General features: G+C 42.2%; 1 protein-coding gene and 1 pseudogene across 5 annotated transcripts in view; one reads left to right on the top strand and one right to left on the bottom strand.

Moving 5' to 3' along the window:
* LOC118656194 (cytochrome b-c1 complex subunit 2, mitochondrial) overlaps positions 1–15,753 on the top strand; it is a 32,495-nt gene extending 16,742 nt beyond the window's left edge. For all 5 annotated transcript variants that reach the window (XM_036309136.1, XM_036309135.1, XM_036309134.1 and 2 more), the window contains 6 exons: positions 100–195; positions 511–710; positions 4,925–5,005; positions 6,713–6,789; positions 14,131–14,284; positions 15,488–15,753. In XM_036309136.1, the coding sequence (XP_036165029.1) occupies positions 100–195; positions 511–710; positions 4,925–5,005; positions 6,713–6,789; positions 14,131–14,284; positions 15,488–15,571 (692 nt within the window). In that variant the 3' untranslated portion in view covers positions 15,572–15,753. The remainder of the gene's footprint in view (positions 1–99; positions 196–510; positions 711–4,924; positions 5,006–6,712; positions 6,790–14,130; positions 14,285–15,487) is intronic.
* Positions 15,754–15,838: 85 nt separating this feature from the next.
* On the bottom strand, positions 15,839–16,836 carry LOC118656196 (annotated as a pseudogene).
* Positions 16,837–17,336: the final 500 nt, after the last annotated feature.

Genomic DNA, 17,336 nt, shown 5'->3' with positions numbered 1-17,336 from the left:
CTGTAATATTTGAATTGTGTAATCATTTTTAAAATAGATGTTTTACAATTGTGTTTTAGAAATTCTGGTTCTAGCTTGTGTTTTTTTCTTGTGAAATAGGTGTGAGTCATCCTGTTCTGAAGCAAGTTGCTGAACGGTTTCTGAACATGAGGGGTGGGCTTGGTTTATCAGGTGCAAAAGCCAGATACCGTGGAGGTGAGTGTTTGTTCGGTTAGGGTCTATATTTCAGAAGGAATCCCTCCACCCCCAGTATTATGTCAGAGTGGAATAGGCCTGATTATTTACTACCACACAGTCCTAATGTGGAAGGAAAGAATTAGATGGCTTGGGTGTTGTCTATTAAACATGTTTTTTGTGTGTTGGGGGAAGGGCAGAATGGCAGGGAAAGAGCAGTGGGCCTCAGAAAAGCTTCATCTTAGTGGGTTCATAATGTTGGGCACAGAATACTGAAGAATAAAACCAGTGGTGACCAAGCCACTTTCTTTTTCACCCTCTCTTGACACGGCCCAGGTGAAATTCGAGAGCAGAATGGAGACAGTCTTGTTCATGCTGCCTTTGTAGCAGAGAGTGCTGCCACAGGAAGTGCAGAAGCAAATGCATTTAGTGTTCTCCAGCACGTCCTCGGAGCTGGACCACACGTCAAGCGGGGCAGCAACGCCACCAGCTCTCTGTACCAAGCTGTTGCCAAGGGGATGCACCAGCCATTTGATGTAAGTCTGCCTAGTTGCTCTCTCTCCTTTGTTTTCAAAGGCTCAGTGTTTAATGTAGTCCTGATAGTCTGTACTTAAATGTTAATCTCTTAAATTTTAAGACAAACACAAAAAAATCTTTGTAAAGTTGAAGGGACAGCCAGGCTTGATTTTAGTACTTCAGTGCGTCTGTCAAATACTTCTGTATTTTCAGCCCATCCTACATGGCTGAGTGGTTGCACATCGACCTATGAACAGTTCTTTTCCCGGGACATATGCCAAGGTTGCAGGCTCAATCCCCAGTGGAGGATATGCAAGGGGAGAAAGCTGATCAATGATTCTCTCTCATTGATGTTTCTGTCTCTCTCCCTCTCCCTTCCTCTCTGAAATCAATAAAAATATTTTTTTTTCTTAAATATATTTTATTGATTTTCCACAGAGAGGAAGGGAGAGAGATAGAGAGTTAGAAACATCGATGAGAGAGAAACATCGACCAGCTACCTCCTGCACATCCCCCACTGGGGACATGCCCGCAACCCAGGTACATGCCCTCGACCGGAATCAAACCTGGGACCCTTCAGTCCGCAGGCCGACGCTCTATCCACTGAGCCAAACCGGTTTCGGCAATAAAAATATTTTAAAAAAACCAAAAGTTACTATCTTTTCAATTATTCTAATATAGAATATTAGATATTCTATATCTATTCAATTATTCTAATTATTCTAGTATAAAGAAAAATACTTTAAAAGTCGGGAATTCACACTTCAGTTCCCTTTAGAATAAAGCTTTAAATGTTAAACATTCTCTAAATTCTAATTAGTCTTTTCTTCTTTTCTAAATTTTCTTCTGTCCCCTTCCATTCTATGCTACTTCCTGAATTTCACTGGTCTTTGTTTTCCAATCAAGTATACAAGATACACACCCAAAAACTCCTCCAGCTTGAGGTTAAGTTAAAAATGATGACATTTAATCTTAGCAAAAAGTCCATGCTACTTTTTTTGTTTGTTAATCCTCACCTGAGGATATTTTTCCGTTGATTTTTAGAGAAAATGGAAAGGAGGGGGAGAGGGAGAAAGAGAAATAGCAATGTGAGTGAGACATCGATCTGTTGGGGCTAGGGATCAAACCTACAGCCCAGACACGTGCCCTTGACCGGGAATTGAATCTGAGATCCTTCTAACCATTGGCATCACCGTCCAGGGTTCCATGCTACTTTAGGAGACACCTTCTTTTGACAGTGAGGAAAGTGCTAAAGCTTTCAAAATAATGATGTTCAAATCAAGAGAATTTAAAATGTCAACAGAGTATTACTCAATGAATGCCCGTTGTTTGCCCAGGGTACTATACCTTACGTGACATTCAGAGATAAGCCTTTAAAACGTAATACATATACTCTGGTTTCTCTTCAGATTGTATAAATCTTTCACCTTTTACTAAAAAGTAACACATGCCCTGGCTGGTTTGGCTCTGTTGATAGAGCGTTGGCCCTTGGACTGAAGGTTCATGGGTTCGATTCTGGTCTAGAGCAGGTACGTTGGTTTCAAGCTCTATCCCCGGCCCCAGTCGGGGCACGTGTGAGAGGCAACCAATAGATGTCTCTCTCACATCAATGTTTCTCTCTGTTTCCCCCTCCCTTCTACTCAAAAAATCAATGGAGAAATATCCTAGCATGAATATTAACCCCCAAAAAAGTAACACGTACTAAATTGTAGGATTAAGTATTCATAATTGCAGCAGCAGTACATGGCACAGGTAGGTTTATGTCTCAGTGTTTGGCCTAGGTTTGTGCCTCAGTAAGTGTTTGGCCATTTGACATTTAACTGTGAAAATTAAAATCAGTCTTCTCCTTTTACTCTTATTTTTGTTTATTTGTTTTAAAGAAAGTGGTAGGGAGGGAGAGAGAAAGAAACATGAATGGGAGAGAGATACATCAATTGGTTGCCTCCCACACCATGCCCTGACTGGGCCAGGGGATTAAGGCAGGGGATTTGAACCTGCAACCCTGGTAGATGCCCTTGACCGGGAATCAAACCCGAGACCCTTATGAGCACGGGCCCACACTCTTAACCACTGAACCACACCAGCCAGGGTTTTGCTCCTATGTTTAATACTTGAGTGCTAGTTTTCAAACTTTTATTAGCAGAGAGGCCTTTTTTAAAAAAATTTTTTTGTTGCTGATTTGACAGAGGAAAAAAGAGGGACAGATAGAAACATCAGAGAGAAACATCAATTGGCTGCCTCCTACACGCCCCCTTTTGGGGATCAAGCATGCAATCCCCAGCATGTGCCCTGACCACTGACTGGGAATTGAACCTGTGACTTGAGTGCTCAACCACTGAGCCACACCGGCTGGGCCAGAGGAGCCTTTTTATCCAAAATGGTTTCCCAACTACAATGCCTACACAAAAGTATTTTTCTTTTAAAGAAGATTTGAAAGTTACTTGACAATGAAACCCTTGGAATCTTCTGTACAGAGCCTTAGAGTTCCCCGGAGCACAGTTTGAAAACCATTATCTTAAATGATTTCTAAATTAAATTCAGCTGCTGCTTTTTAAATTTTCCTCCAGATTTTCTTTCTCCTAGTTCATGTTCTACTCTGTTGTTATTTTTTTATATTTTAATTGGTTTTTAGAGAGAGAGAAAGGGACAGGGATAGAAACATCAATGGTGAGAGCGAATCATTGATCTGCTGTTTCCTACATGCCCCCTGCTGGGGATTAAGCCTGCAGCCTGGGCATGTGCCCTTGACCAAGAATCCAACCCCGGGACCTTTCAGTCCGCAGGCCAACGCTCTCTCCACTGAGCCAAACCAGCTAGGGCTACTCTGTTCTTTCTTCACCATTGTATGTTAATGATGCTTTGGGGTGGCTGGAGTTTAATCCTAGTCCAATGATTATTTTATTTTTGTTAATCCTCACCTGAGGATATTTTTTCCATTGATTTTTAGAGAGTGGAAGGAGGGAGAGAAACATCTATGTGAGAGAGACACATCCAATAATTTCCTCCTGTACTTGCCCCAACCAGGGTTGGGGATTGAGCCTGCAACTAAGGTACATGCCCTTGACCGGAATCGAACCCAGGACCCTCAATCAGAGGGCCAACACTCTAACCATTGAGAAAAACTGGCTAGGGCCAATGACAATTTAATAGAAATTCCTACTTGCAAATTTGGCCAGAAACTTGACATGTGAGTAGGATAGTCTCAGAATTATAATTCGAGTAGTTGAGCGCAGTTTTTCTTATGTTCTCTCTGAGCTTTATAGGGGCTGCACCAGTGGGTCTCACACTATAAAGTACGTTACAATCACCTGGAACATTCGTTAAAAACGTGGGCCCTAGACTGTGCCTACAGGGGTCTGAGTGAGTAATCTGTGGCAGGAACCTAGAAGTCTGTGTTCTTCATAACAGCTCAGGTGACCTTTAGGCAAATGGTCCACAGGAATACTGGGAAACCCTGTGTTAGGCAATCAAGTCACCTCAAGGAGCTTACACTGTTCAGACAGCAGGAACGCTGTTGTCCAAGGCCACACTTTTTGCTGCCTTGGACACATGAATAACAGCCACCAAGCAGAAAGTTTTCCCTAACCCTTTGACTTTAGTCTCTGAAGTGAGAGCGAATTGGTGAAAGAAGTCAGCAACAACAGAGGGAAGAAGTCACATTTGTCTAGTGCCAAAACCCACAATCCATACCACTCAGCCACTGTGTCTATAATAATGATGTTCACAAATTCATGTTTGTGCTAATCTTGAATCATAGTCAAAATAGGTTAGAAAATACTCAGTAAAAATGAGAGTAATCAACCTGTTTTAGAAAGATTTAAAACAGGAGAATTAAAACCATTATTCTTCTTCCCCAGCCAGCATGGGTCAGTGGTTGAGCATCGACCTATGAACCAGGAGGTCATGGTTCGATTCCCGGTCAGGGCATATGGCGGGTTGCGGGTTCAAATCCCCATTGTGGGGCGTGCAGGAGCCAGCCAATCAATGATTCTCATCATTGATACTTTTATCTCCCTCTCCCTTCCTCTCTGAAATCAATAAAATTATATATATATATATTAGATTATCATTTTGAAAGAGGTAATGCATTGGTCCTTGTCAGACTGGTTAAATGAAATGCTGGTCTATTTACTTATATTGTGATGGTACAAGTTTTTGTTTAGACAACCTTAAGGAAGTTGTGCACTGTTCTACCTGTTAGAATGATGTACAGTCGAGTTTCATTTTATTTCAGGTTTCTGCTTTTAATGCCAGTTACTCGGATTCTGGACTCTTTGGGATTTATACTATCTCTCAGGCTGCAGCTGCTGGAGATGTAAGTTGCAAACTCATCAACTCTCACAAGCTTTTAAGTTAAAATGTGGAGTGTTTGAATGCCATGACTTACCAGAGCTCTGTAACATCATTAAAGCATCTCTGCTGTGGAGGAGACTGAAACACGTACACCAGTGCTTCCAGGAAAGAGGACGGAAGCACTTCGGTGGCGTTCTGGGTCTGTTGGGAGAAGTGGCTTTGAGTTGTCTCTGGGACATGTAAATTGAGAGCTCAGGTGACACAGGGAAGGGCAATGTGTGTATTTGGGAGTCCTCAATATACAGATTGTGTTGAAATCAGGGTTTTGTGTGAAAAACCATGAGAGAAAACTGAAGCTCCTTATGCTCAATACTTTAAGGTGCTCCGTGCTTTAAGGTGGTTTCAAACCATCAAACGACTCGGGAAAATGGCCAAGAAAACAGGAAGAAAAAGAAGAGAAACTGGTACATCTGGAGGCCAGGAAAGAACAATGAATACCATTTTGATCTACCCTGGATTAACATCCCTTTAGTTACCACAGAGAGGTCTTATTGTTTTACCAAACTAGGACATCATTGGTAATATCAGTTTTCCCCAGAACGTTGAAAGTAAATGATCATTTATATTACCAAGGAATTAATGAGAAGAAAGAAATGCAAGGTTTGTATAGGCATGTGGGGCTTGGGCTTGCAGGGAGATGAGTTGTAGTTTTAGTAGGGTTTACAATAGGAGATGAAGTTGGACAGGAAAGAAAGATTGGACCAGACATTGGAGGTAGGAAACTCTAAATGGACCCTATCTGAAAAAGCAAGAGCAAGCAGAATCCAGAATACAAGTGGACATTTTAACCTTGGACTCAAAGGCTGATTTTGGAAGAAGAGGATGTCAGGAGATGAGGAAGTAATCCCTGGGAGGTAGGAGGGTAAGCATGTTTGAGATTAAGAGAAGGGAGGAGAGTTTAAAGAAAGTAATTTGGGACAGATGAATAGCTAGAGACACACAGAATGGCAATTAGCAGCAGTGTAAATGTCTCCTTGAGATGAGTGACCACAAATTCACAGTACAGACAAGGTCTGGTTCACAGTTTTTCTTCAATAGTATGCACTAGCCTAAAGGAGAAATCGAGGAGGCAGGTAGCAGGGTGATCCCAGGTTGAAGACCTGAAAAGTAGGCAGGTTAAAAGTATGAGGAGATGGCAAGGGAGTTGGGGACACTGGCAAGAGTGATTGAGGAAATATTCTAAGATCTAGGTTAGACAGGGAAGTGAAGCCAGAGGGACCTCACAGATTGAGATACTTACCAAGTGCCCACCCACATCACTGGAACTTGATTCTTCTGACTCCAGCTCCCAAGTGTTGACAAGCTGTAAACTGGCAGAATGGATTCTACTTCTTAGTGAATACTAAGATAGCAGCATTAACTACATGACACCCGAGGGGCTTATTCTCTATAGGCGATGATACACACGATGTGTGTGCTTTTCCTAAACCCTACTGCCATCCTCTGCCACTTTTGTAAGTTTTGCTACTCAGATACTATAGGTTGTACAGACAACTGCTTGATGGAACATTGGAAAGATAAAGGACACATAGTGACTTAAGAACCCCAAATGGACACTGCTGTTTCTCTGCAGCTAACCTCCACCTGTGTTTTTGCCTTAGAGGAGCATTTGATTGCTGTAGAAGCTGGCACTGATTGGAGGTGACCAGGTTTTCATTGTCTGTCCTAGGTTATCAAGGCCGCCTACAACCAAGTCAAAGCTATTGCTCAAGGAAACCTTTCCAGCACAGATGTCCAGGCTGCCAAGTAAGTTTCAGGAGTAGCTGTGTTTTGTGTTTCAATTATTGGAAGGTTATATTTTTTTGTAGTTATAACAGTATTGTAATGTATGCACAAAAGGAGTGCAAGATACAGAAGAATATTTAAAAGGAAAGGGAAACATGTCCGTATCCTACCACCTAGAGATACAAGTGTTAACATTATGCTTATTTTTTTGACCATTTTTATTTTTTTTTTTTTTAAATATATTTTACTGATTTTTTACAGGGAGGAAGGGAGAGGGATAGAGAGGTAGAAACATCAATCAGCTGCCTCCTGCACACTCCCCACTGGGGATGTGCCCGCAACCAAGGTAAAATATATGTGTGTGTTTATATTTTTATATTCAAAGTCACAATGTGAAAAGGTTATACCAGTTTACAATCACACCACCAGTATGTGAGTACCTGTTCCACTACAGTCATTGGCAATTTTTTTTTTTTTACTGATGTGATAGACCTAATAAGAGGTCTGATTAAAGATTGAAATACTCATCTCCTGTTTGGTGCATCCACTGTCCTCACTGAAAGTGCAAATAGCACCTCTGACTGGGCAATTCCAGGGTCTGTCTAACTGAGAGACAGACTTTTGGCAGAGTTGGAAATGAGATTACATTTTCATACAGCAATTTAAAACATTTAACTTTGACTCCATCTATTTAGGACAATTCAAAATATGAGTCCTAAAACTCAAATGGTCTCCATGATCCTAACACCTCGCTGACCACGATTTAGCCCATGTTTCCACTTAAAGTAATTTAGGTAATTTTAAGGTCTGAAAGCAATATAGAGTTTTAAAAGAGCACTCTAGACTGTTTTCTTAGTTATCTTGGTTTAGGCTCAGATATGAGCCACTTTACTGCTCGGCGTTTATTTCGTTCGTCACCACTTTTCATTATGTGTGTCTTTCTCTCAACTCATCAGTCAGTATTTCCAGAGATATAATGAGCAATACATCTAATTCTTTCCATCCATCTTTTCTTATGGCAAAAGTTTTACAAAGACACATTGTGGCAGAGAAGAACATGAGCAGATATGTGCAGAGTGATTTGGTAGTCAGCTGGAAGACAGTACTTTGTCAGAAGATAGTGATGGGTCTGACATTAGACCATCATGAAGGCAAAAGAGAAATGTGACAGTATCTGACAGTGAAAGTGATTCTGAAGAAGAAAGGCAGAAAAAAGACATTTTACCAGCCTTGGAGGATTATACAAATACTTCAGACATAACTGTTTAATTTGAAGACTCACAAAGTATAAGTGAAGTAACCAATTTATTTTTTACAAGGTTTTTAAAATTCTTATTCTCAAACCAATTTATACCAGCACCAAATGGAAAAATACCACAAAACCTCTGATAAAACTTCATTATGGATGGACGTTACTTATCTGGATATAAAGACTTTTCTTGGTTTAATTATATTGATGGGACTAATGAAGAAACCAGAATGGAAAGGTTACTAGTCAATCAATACTTTATTTTCAAAAACTATGACTGCAAAGAGGTTTGAGAAAATACTTATATTCTTTCATCTGAACAATAATTCACAAGCAACATGTAACACAGACCATCTTTACAAACTCAGACCTCTGTTGGATCACTTTATCTCAAAATTTAAATCTTTATATGTATAAAACAGCAGTTACGACTCGTAGCAGTGACTCCATGGAGAGGATGCATCAGATTCAAGATATATAATCAGGCAAAAATAATAAAAAAGGAATTTTAGTAAGGATGCTTTGTGAAAGAGTGGCAATATTTGCAATTTCAAGATACATACGAGTGAAGGCAAAAAGTTATAACATATTATCTGTCCTAACGGCCTTTTCTTGGTTCTTGGCCTCATATTCACCATGATAATTACTACAACAGTGCGTCTACAGCAGCCGTGGGCAAACTACGGCCCACGGGCCGGATCCGGCCCATTTGAAATGAATAAAACTAAAAAAAAAAAAAAAAAAAAAAAGACCGTACCCTTTTATGTAATGATGTTTACTTTGAATTTATATTAGTTCACACAAACACTCCATCCATGCTTTTGTTCCGGCCCTCCGGTCCAGTTTAAGAACCCATTGTGGCCCTCAAGTCAAAACGTTTGCCCACCCCTGGTCTACAGCTAAACTATTATTGAAGAACAAAACAGTGGTCTGTGGAACAATTAGGAAGAACCATGCGTGGGTTGCCAGAGCTACTGTAAGAAAAGTCAGAGCCTTCAGAGAGAAGTGACGTTTTGTGGAGAGGTTCCATTATTCTCCTCACATAGAAAGGTGAATGGCCAGCACGGATGATATCAACCATTCCCGACGCCTCTACACGTAAATATCACAAAACCTGTGTGTATAGTGGATTGCAACAGATCTATAAAGAAAGTCAATCAGAGAGAAACCAAGACGGCGGCATAGGTAAACACCGGAAATTGCTGCCTCCCATAACAAATTCAAAAATACAACGAAAAGACAAAACAGACATCATCCAGAATCACAGGAAGGCTGGCTGAGTGGAAATTCTACAACTAGAAGGAAAGAGAAAAGCACACAGACTCAGAGAAGGTGAGGAAGTAAAGTGCAGAGGTACAGAGGCGCACGTGGAAAGGGCTGGCAACTGAGGACGCGGCTGTCTTTTTTAATCAGGAGGGAGTCTCAAGCTCCCGACTGCTCTGAACTCCAGTTCCGGGTGAGTCTCTGTGGACCCAGACTCATACAGGGAGAAACTGGACTGTCTGTCATCGGTCGGAACTCGAGGGCAGCGTTCTCTCGGAGGCACATGCAGCAATTACCAGGACACTGAGACTCGGGGCCTCTTACGGCAGAGCTGAGGATCAGCCATAGCTGTTTGCTCTGCCCTGTTGATTCCCTGAGACCTTGCCCCACGCAAGCTGTGCTCAGAGGCTTTTGCATATGAAAGGCCAGGCCCTTTGCAATCAGAAAATTACTTAACAAACTGCAGCTGGGTCAGAGAGACCCAGAACTTCCAAAAGAAGGCCCAAGGCCCCACAGCAGCTTGCATTGCTTCACAGCTGGGCCTCATCTGGGCACCTCCAAATCCCAAACAACGAAGAGGAATCTGCTGATCTCTCCATAGCTCCTGCTGGGTAGCCTCAGGCAGAGACTAAATTAGCACCTCCTTAGATCCAAGAGCCAGTGTACCCAGTGGTCAGAGTGGGACCATCCAGATTACAACTCCTCAGATCCATAAGGGACACACTCAGGGGGCAGACTCAGTGAGCACCAAAGCCCCACTGAAGCAAGTCTTGCCCCAGAAGGGTGTCTCCACCACAGAAGTTCTCCACTGCAGACATAACTGATTCTCACAGCCAATTGGCCTGGAGGTCAATTCCTCCCAGTGATAACTACAACAATCAAGGCTTAACTACGACAAGACTGTGCACAAAGTCCACAAAGGGGTGCATCAAGAGTGTCCACCTCAGGTAATTGCGGAGGCTGAGCCACTGGGCCCTGTAGGACACCTAGCACAGAAAGCCACTCTATCAACACAGGGAAGCATAAAAAATGTGGAGACAAAGAAACAGGTCACAAATGACAGAAATGGAAGAAAGCAAACTACTGGGTAGAGTTCAAAACCACACTTATAAGGTTTTTCAAGAATTTTCTAGAAACTGCTGATAAACTTAGTGAGACCCTCAAGAAATCTAGTGAGACCCTCAAGGATATGAACAAGGACCAACTAGAAATTAAGCATACACTGACTGAAATAAAGAATATTATACAGAGTTCCAACAGCAGACTAGAGGATTGGAAGAATCAAGTCAAAGATTTGAAATATGAAGAAGCAAAAAACACCCAACCGGAAAAGCAAAATGAAAAAAGAATCCAAAAATACGAAGATAGTGTAAGGAGCCTCTGGGACAGCTTCAAGTGTACCAACATCCGAATTATAGGGGTGCCAGAAGAAGAGAGAGGGCAAGATATTGAAAACCTATTTGAAGAAATAATGACAGAAAACTTCCCCTACTTGGTGAAAGAAATAGACTTACAACTCCAGGAAGCGCAGAGGACCCCAAACAAAAGGAATCCAAAGAGGACCACACCAAGACACATCATAATTAAAATGCCAAGAGCAAAAGACAAAGAGAGAATCTTAAAAGCTGCAAGAGAAAGAAAGTCAGTTACCTACAAGGGAGTACCCATACGACTGTCAGCTGATTTCTCAACAGAAACTATGCAGGCCAGAAGGGAGTGGCAAGAAATATTCAAGTGGCCCTAACCGGTTTGGCTCAGTGGATAGAGCATCAGCCTGCAGACTGAAAGGTCCCGGGTTCGATTCAGGTCAAGGGCATGTACCTTGGTTGTGGGCACATCTCCAATAGCGGGTATGCAGGAGGCAGCTGATCGATGTTTCTAGCTCTCTATCCCTCTCCCTTCCTCTCTGAAAAAAAATCAATAAAATATTAAAAAAAAAAAAATTCATGTGATGAATAGCAAGAACCTACAACCTAGATTATTTTACCCAGCAAAGCTATCATTCAGAATTAAAGGTCAGATAAGGAGCTTCACAAAATAAGAAAAAGCTAAAGGAGTTCATCACCACCAAACCAGTATTATATGAAATGCTGAAAGGTATCCTTTAAGAAGAGGAACAAGAATATAATAGAATCAGGGGCATAGAAAGGGAGTGGACTGACTATTCTCGGGGGGGAAAGGGGTGTGGGGGGTGCGGGAAGAGACTGGACAAAACATCATACACTTATGGATGAGGATAGTGGGCGGGGGGAGTAAGGGCAGAGGGTGGGGTGGGAACCGGGTAGATGGGAGCTATGGGGGGGAAAAAAGAGGAACAACAATCATCTGAACAATAAAGATTTAACTATAAAAAAGAAAGTCAATCAAGCAGATCAATATTTGGTGTACGGCACTATTATCTTGCACAAAAGTATCAAATGGTATAAAAAAGTTGGTTTCTTTTTGATAAATTGTACCTTTTTCATTGCGTTGAAATTCATTTCTATATTGCCCTGGCCGGTTTGACGATAGAGCGTCGGCCTGCAGACTCAGGGGTCCCAGGTTCAATTCCGGTCAAGGGCATGTACCTTGGTTGCGGGCACATCCCCAGTGGGGAGTGTGCAGGAGGCGGCTGAACGATGTTTCTCTCTCATCGATGTTTCTGACTCTCTATCCCTCTCCCTTCCTCTCTGTAAAAAAATCAATAAAATATATTTTATTTTAATTATTTCTATAAAGTTTCTTTTTTAATGAGGTACAAAAATTTGGTGCTCAAAATTGCTAGAAAATGGATTACATAAAATTCAACTTAGTGTAGCACATTATATCTAGAAGAGCTCCAAATAAAGATCCGCCATTCCGATTATCAGGAAAATTAAAAGATCATGTTTTATAAAAAATAGTAACCAGCGATAAAAAAAAATCTCACTAGGGCATGTTCTTCTAAGGGAAAGCATAGTGAAATACAATAAGAATGTAAAACTTGTTTAATACCATTGCATGTAAATAGATATTATACAATATATCACACTCAAAAAATATTTTTAAAATAAAATATATAACATATGACAAAGTACATTTAAGCTTTTTTAGATGCTTTCATTTAATATTCAACTTGAAATAGCCGGTCAGCAGGGTGCTAAGTGTTGCCACATGAGAAGTAGGACAGTGAATTACAAGCCAGGGGAAAGCACCTGATTGGTCACTTCTTTTTTTTAAAAATATATTTTATTGATATTTTTACAGAGAGGAAGGGAGAGAGATAGAGAGTTAGAAACATCGATGAGAGAGAAACATCGATCAGCTGCCTCCTGCACATCTCCCACTGGGGATATGCCCGCAACCCAGGTACATGCCCTTGACCGGAATTGAACCTGGGACCTTCCAGTCCGCAGGCCGACGCTCTATCCACTGAGCCAAGCCGGTTTCGGCGGATTGGTCACTTCTGTTCCCGTTCATATTATTACTTTTGTCATACTGAACACACTAAGAAATTGCCTTTCGAGTAATAAGTGCAGCAGTTTTTATAAGGTATGGCAACATGTAGAAAATGGAATTTTGGGTTATTAATGTCAAGAATGTTTTCTGCCCTGGCTGGCTTGGCTCAGTGGATAGAGCATCAGCCTGCAGACTGAGGGGTCCCAGGTTTAATTCCAGTCAAGGGCACGTGCCCAGCTGGGACATGCAGGAGGCAGCCAATCAGTGATTCTCTTTCATCATTGATGTTTCTATCTCGCACTCCCTGAAATCAATAAAAATATATTTAAAAAAGAATGTTTTCTGCCATCTTGATAGAGTTGATACTTGTTCCTATAGGTTTCTTAATTTTTCTATAGTGAGAGAGAAAGTAAGGTATCATTGCTGAAGGGCCAAACTAATAACCTCTTGGTAAAGTTTATTGCAAGTAAAATCTCTCTTTTATAAGCTGACAATTTGATAAAATTGCATATCATTGTAATTATGTTTAAATGGAAGTCTTGGTACAGCATGCCAAAAAGAGGATAGTTTGAGAGTTATATAACTCAGGTGCCTTATTGAACACCAGTTTCTTTCTGGGAGAATTATGAATTGGATTTTGTTTTACTTCAAATGGATGCTTTTGTGCCCGCATTGAACCTGCTGGCATTGATAAGACCTATACTGTCCTTACCCACCTGCCTCTCCATTACTTCTTGCCCTCAATGAGACAAATCCCAGGACAGAAATGGGGCTGGGATTAGGGAGATAGCTACAGAATTAGCACACAACATTCTGCTTAGAGGACAGTGCCTTAAGAGCCCCTATATTTTTCTTTAATAGAAATGCCTAAAATTATCACCAAAAAAGTATCAAGAGTTACTTTACTAATCAGAACTTTAAAATAGTTTTGGTTTTTTTTTGTTTTTTTTATTTTATTGATTTTCCACAGAGAGGAAGGGAGAGAGATAGAGAGTTAGAAACATCGATGAGAGAAACATCGACCAGCTGCCTCCTGCACATCTCCTACTGGGGAGGTGCCTGCAACCCAGGTACATGCCCTTGACCGGAATCGAACCTGGGGCCCTTCAGTCCACAAGCCGACGCTCTATCCACTGAGCCAAACCGGTTTTGGCTAAAATAGTTTTAATTAGATCTAAGTTCTAGTCCCAAGTCAAAAGGCAATCTGTTGGGTTTCTCATATAATCTTGTATTGACAACTTTCTAAATGATAATGTAAATAATAAAGTAATTGGTGGGCTGAAGAAATAGAAGGGAAATCTTCAGCACTATAAGATTTCAAAGCTGTTTATTTGCATATTTACGAAAACATATTTGAGAGTTTGGGAACATTTTTATAAAATCGCCTTTCTCTGTACAACTGGCTTCTGAATTAAACACCTTTAATTGGACAGGAACAAGCTGAAAGCTGGGTACCTAATGTCAGTGGAGTCTTCGGAAGGTTTCCTGGATGAGATCGGGTCTCAGGCTCTCGTCGCTGGCTCCTACGTGCCACCACCCACAGTGCTTCAGCAGATCGACTCAGTAGCGGACGCTGATGTCATAAATGTAAGCAAATGAAAACTTACAGTTTAACATGAGATATGACCTTCATGATCCCCTTTCCGAAGGCATGCTTAAGCTTCCTGGGGCTGCTGTTTGGTGCCTTTCTACCTGGTGTGGAGGCAGGAGGACTCATTACCATCAGATCTGCAGATAGCTTCCTTGTCAGCTCGGGATTTATGTTTCTTCCTCATTTAACTAAATTACCGTTAGGCTAAACCATTTTAAATTGTTAAGAAAAATCAAATATTGGCAATTTTATGATTCAAACTGATAGTCAAGTTTGGTATTTTTTCTTTTCACTCCCAAGAAGTAAACTCTGTCCTGCCAACCCTTCCTGACCCAGCATCTCGAGATTTTCTTTGTCCTCGCAGTCTGAGGCCTTCTCCTGCTCTGGCTATGTCTTTTTTCACATATTGTTATTTCTTACAAGATGAGTTGTTCTGAGGGCAAGGATTATGTCTTCTAGCTTCTCTTTGTAATTCCTACTATGCCTAACAAGTATGTGATCTACAGAATAAATCCAAAGGCACTGGGTTTTTCCAGTCATTTCTGTATTAAAAATAAGAATGTCAGCTGCCCTTCCATTGTAGAGGTCTGAACCTTCTCCTCAACGACAGGTCTACCATGGGGCTAGGTAAGGTAGTGACCCGGACATGATTTCACTTGGCCCCAGAGTCTGTTACCTACTCTTCCAAATGTCTGTCCTCAATTGCCACCACCGCCATCCTTTGAAAAAAGGTGGCCTGAGATCATGTGGGGCTGATACTTGTGGTATTACACTTAACCTAGCAACCACCAACTTGAAGTCGTGGTATAAAGAATACTAAAATTTGACTTCTAAGTTAATCAGTGTATTTTTATTAACTCAGGCCATTTGCCATTGTGATACAGAAACAGGAAAGCCACAGACCCGCCCAAGGCCTCCTCTGCCCTATTTTGCAATGTCGGTGAGGCTTTCCTTATCCCCTTTACCAGCTGCCCGCACATCGGGAGTCACACATGTGGCGGGTACTCCCAGGAACAGCTGAGCTTTTCCTCAAATTAAAACCATGCCAGCCCTCTCCTGTAGTTCAGTTTCACTAGCGGCTGTGGCAGATTGTTGACTTAAGAGTGTCCTGTGCATAAGTAACAGAATAAATATGTTTTAAGTACCTGATAGCGCATGTTCTTATTTTAACTTTCTGCCTTTTGTTTGTTTACTTAAAGGCTGCAAAGAAGTTTGTTTCTGGCCAGAAGTCAATGGCAGCAAGTGGAAATTTGGGGCATACACCTTTTGTTGATGAGCTATAAACCTGAAACACATTGTAGGAAAGAGCTGGACATTTTCTCAACCGAGAGCAGCAAACACATGGAAGTTCCACGTCTGTAATGTAACATTGTCTTGATTTTCAATGAGGTGAAAAATCTTAAAAAGTATAAATGCAGGTAATTGTTCCCTGCTTACCTAAAGTCAATAAAATATTCTAAGTGTTTCTTGGCATTTTTCCTAATCAGTTAATCGACAAGTTTTTATTTTCTGCAGACATGGTTTGGTTTGTTTTTTGTTTTTCTTCCTTTTTTTTTTTTTTCTTCTAATTAAGAGTCCCTTCCTGGTCCTGCTTGCATGAGTGGCTGTGACCAGGCGGAAAAGGGGAGGGGAACCAGGCAGCGTGGGGAGGGGTTATCTTCACAGCATTCCATTTATACACAGAACTAAACAGACACGCAGAGTCACTATTGCAGTTAGAAGTTGGCAGCATGGGAAAGGGGAGGAACAGGTTCCAAGTAGGGTGTCATTTAAAAAAATACAGGCACTCTCCAAAACTGGGCTGGGGGGACGTGGTCTGTTTCAACCCAAGAGGAATCAGAAGATCAAAAGCGGTTTGGGAAGGCCAGATGGTCAGGCATGGAGGGAGGAAGGAGGCTCAGGGGATGGGGGCCTGTTTAGCAATTGGGTGAAAGGATAGTCTTCCCTGTGCTGGGATCCCCCCAGCCCTCAAGTCTGGCAGGAGAGGGACAGCCTGCAACCCCCCACAGGCAGTTCTGGGGCTGCCAGATGCTCCAGGCAGGGGGCTGGAGGGGGCTCAGAAGGCTTGCCCTCCAGGGAGAGGACAGCGCTGGCCCCAGCTTCCCTGCCAGAGGGCAGCGTCCTTGACCTCGGAGCAGCTTGCTTGTAATTCATGCTTGGTCCTGTAAGCTGCTTCTTGGTGGCGTCCTTGGAGCTGGCATAGCTCGTTTTGCTCTTAAGGGGTGCAGACTCAGGGCCCAGAGATAAGCCCAGGTCCCCTTGCTCTCCTCAGTCTTATAGGTTGCGTTAGGCAGGGCACAGTGTCCTTCAGCATCTTGACGAAGGGGGCAAGGGGGTCGTCTCCTGTCTGGCCCACAGCACCCACCAGGACCTCCTCGCCCTCTTCCCGGATGATGTTCTTGCCTTCACTGGGGCAGGAGAGCACCGCCTTCCTGCGCTTCTTCACCTCCTCACACACCTTCATGTCACTGAACACTTCGATGACTCCCTCAGCGACAGCCACACAGGCCCTGATGCTGCCGGGCCGCTGGACTGCAGACATGTTTTAGATGCTGTGAAGGACAATGGGATAGAATAGCACGAGAAAGGATTACAACCAAGCTGAGTGGCTGTCAGTAAATACTTCCAGCCTAGTATTGGTGGCTTTTTAAAAGATAAATGCAATTAAAAATCTCTCCTTTTGGGTAAGAACAATTAAATGGGCTGGGTTTTACCCTCTTTTTTGCCTATTTGCAATAGAGTTATTTCTTTTCTTTTTTTAAGAGAAGAGAAAGGGAGAGAGAAACGATTGGCTGTCTCCTGCACCTCCCCTACTGGGGATCAGCCCACAACCCAGGCACCTGCCCTGACCAGGAATCAACCAGCAACCTTTCAGTGCCTGGGACAACACCCAGCCAACTGGGCCAGAGCACACAGAGTTATTTCTGAAAAACAAATTCCCCACCAGTTGTGTGCTGTGTTCCCACTGCTTCATTTTATGTCTGCCTTACCTTCGGTATGCAGAGCTTTACTTTCCCTCATTAACTACCAACCCAACGTTCAAAGTAA

This window comes from Myotis myotis, unplaced genomic scaffold, assembly GCF_014108235.1.
Source record: "Myotis myotis isolate mMyoMyo1 unplaced genomic scaffold, mMyoMyo1.p scaffold_m19_p_5, whole genome shotgun sequence".
Taxonomy (NCBI): domain Eukaryota; kingdom Metazoa; phylum Chordata; class Mammalia; order Chiroptera; family Vespertilionidae; genus Myotis; species Myotis myotis.
Note: the sequence above shows the minus strand (reverse complement) of the source record. Positions and strands in the feature narration are given on the sequence as shown.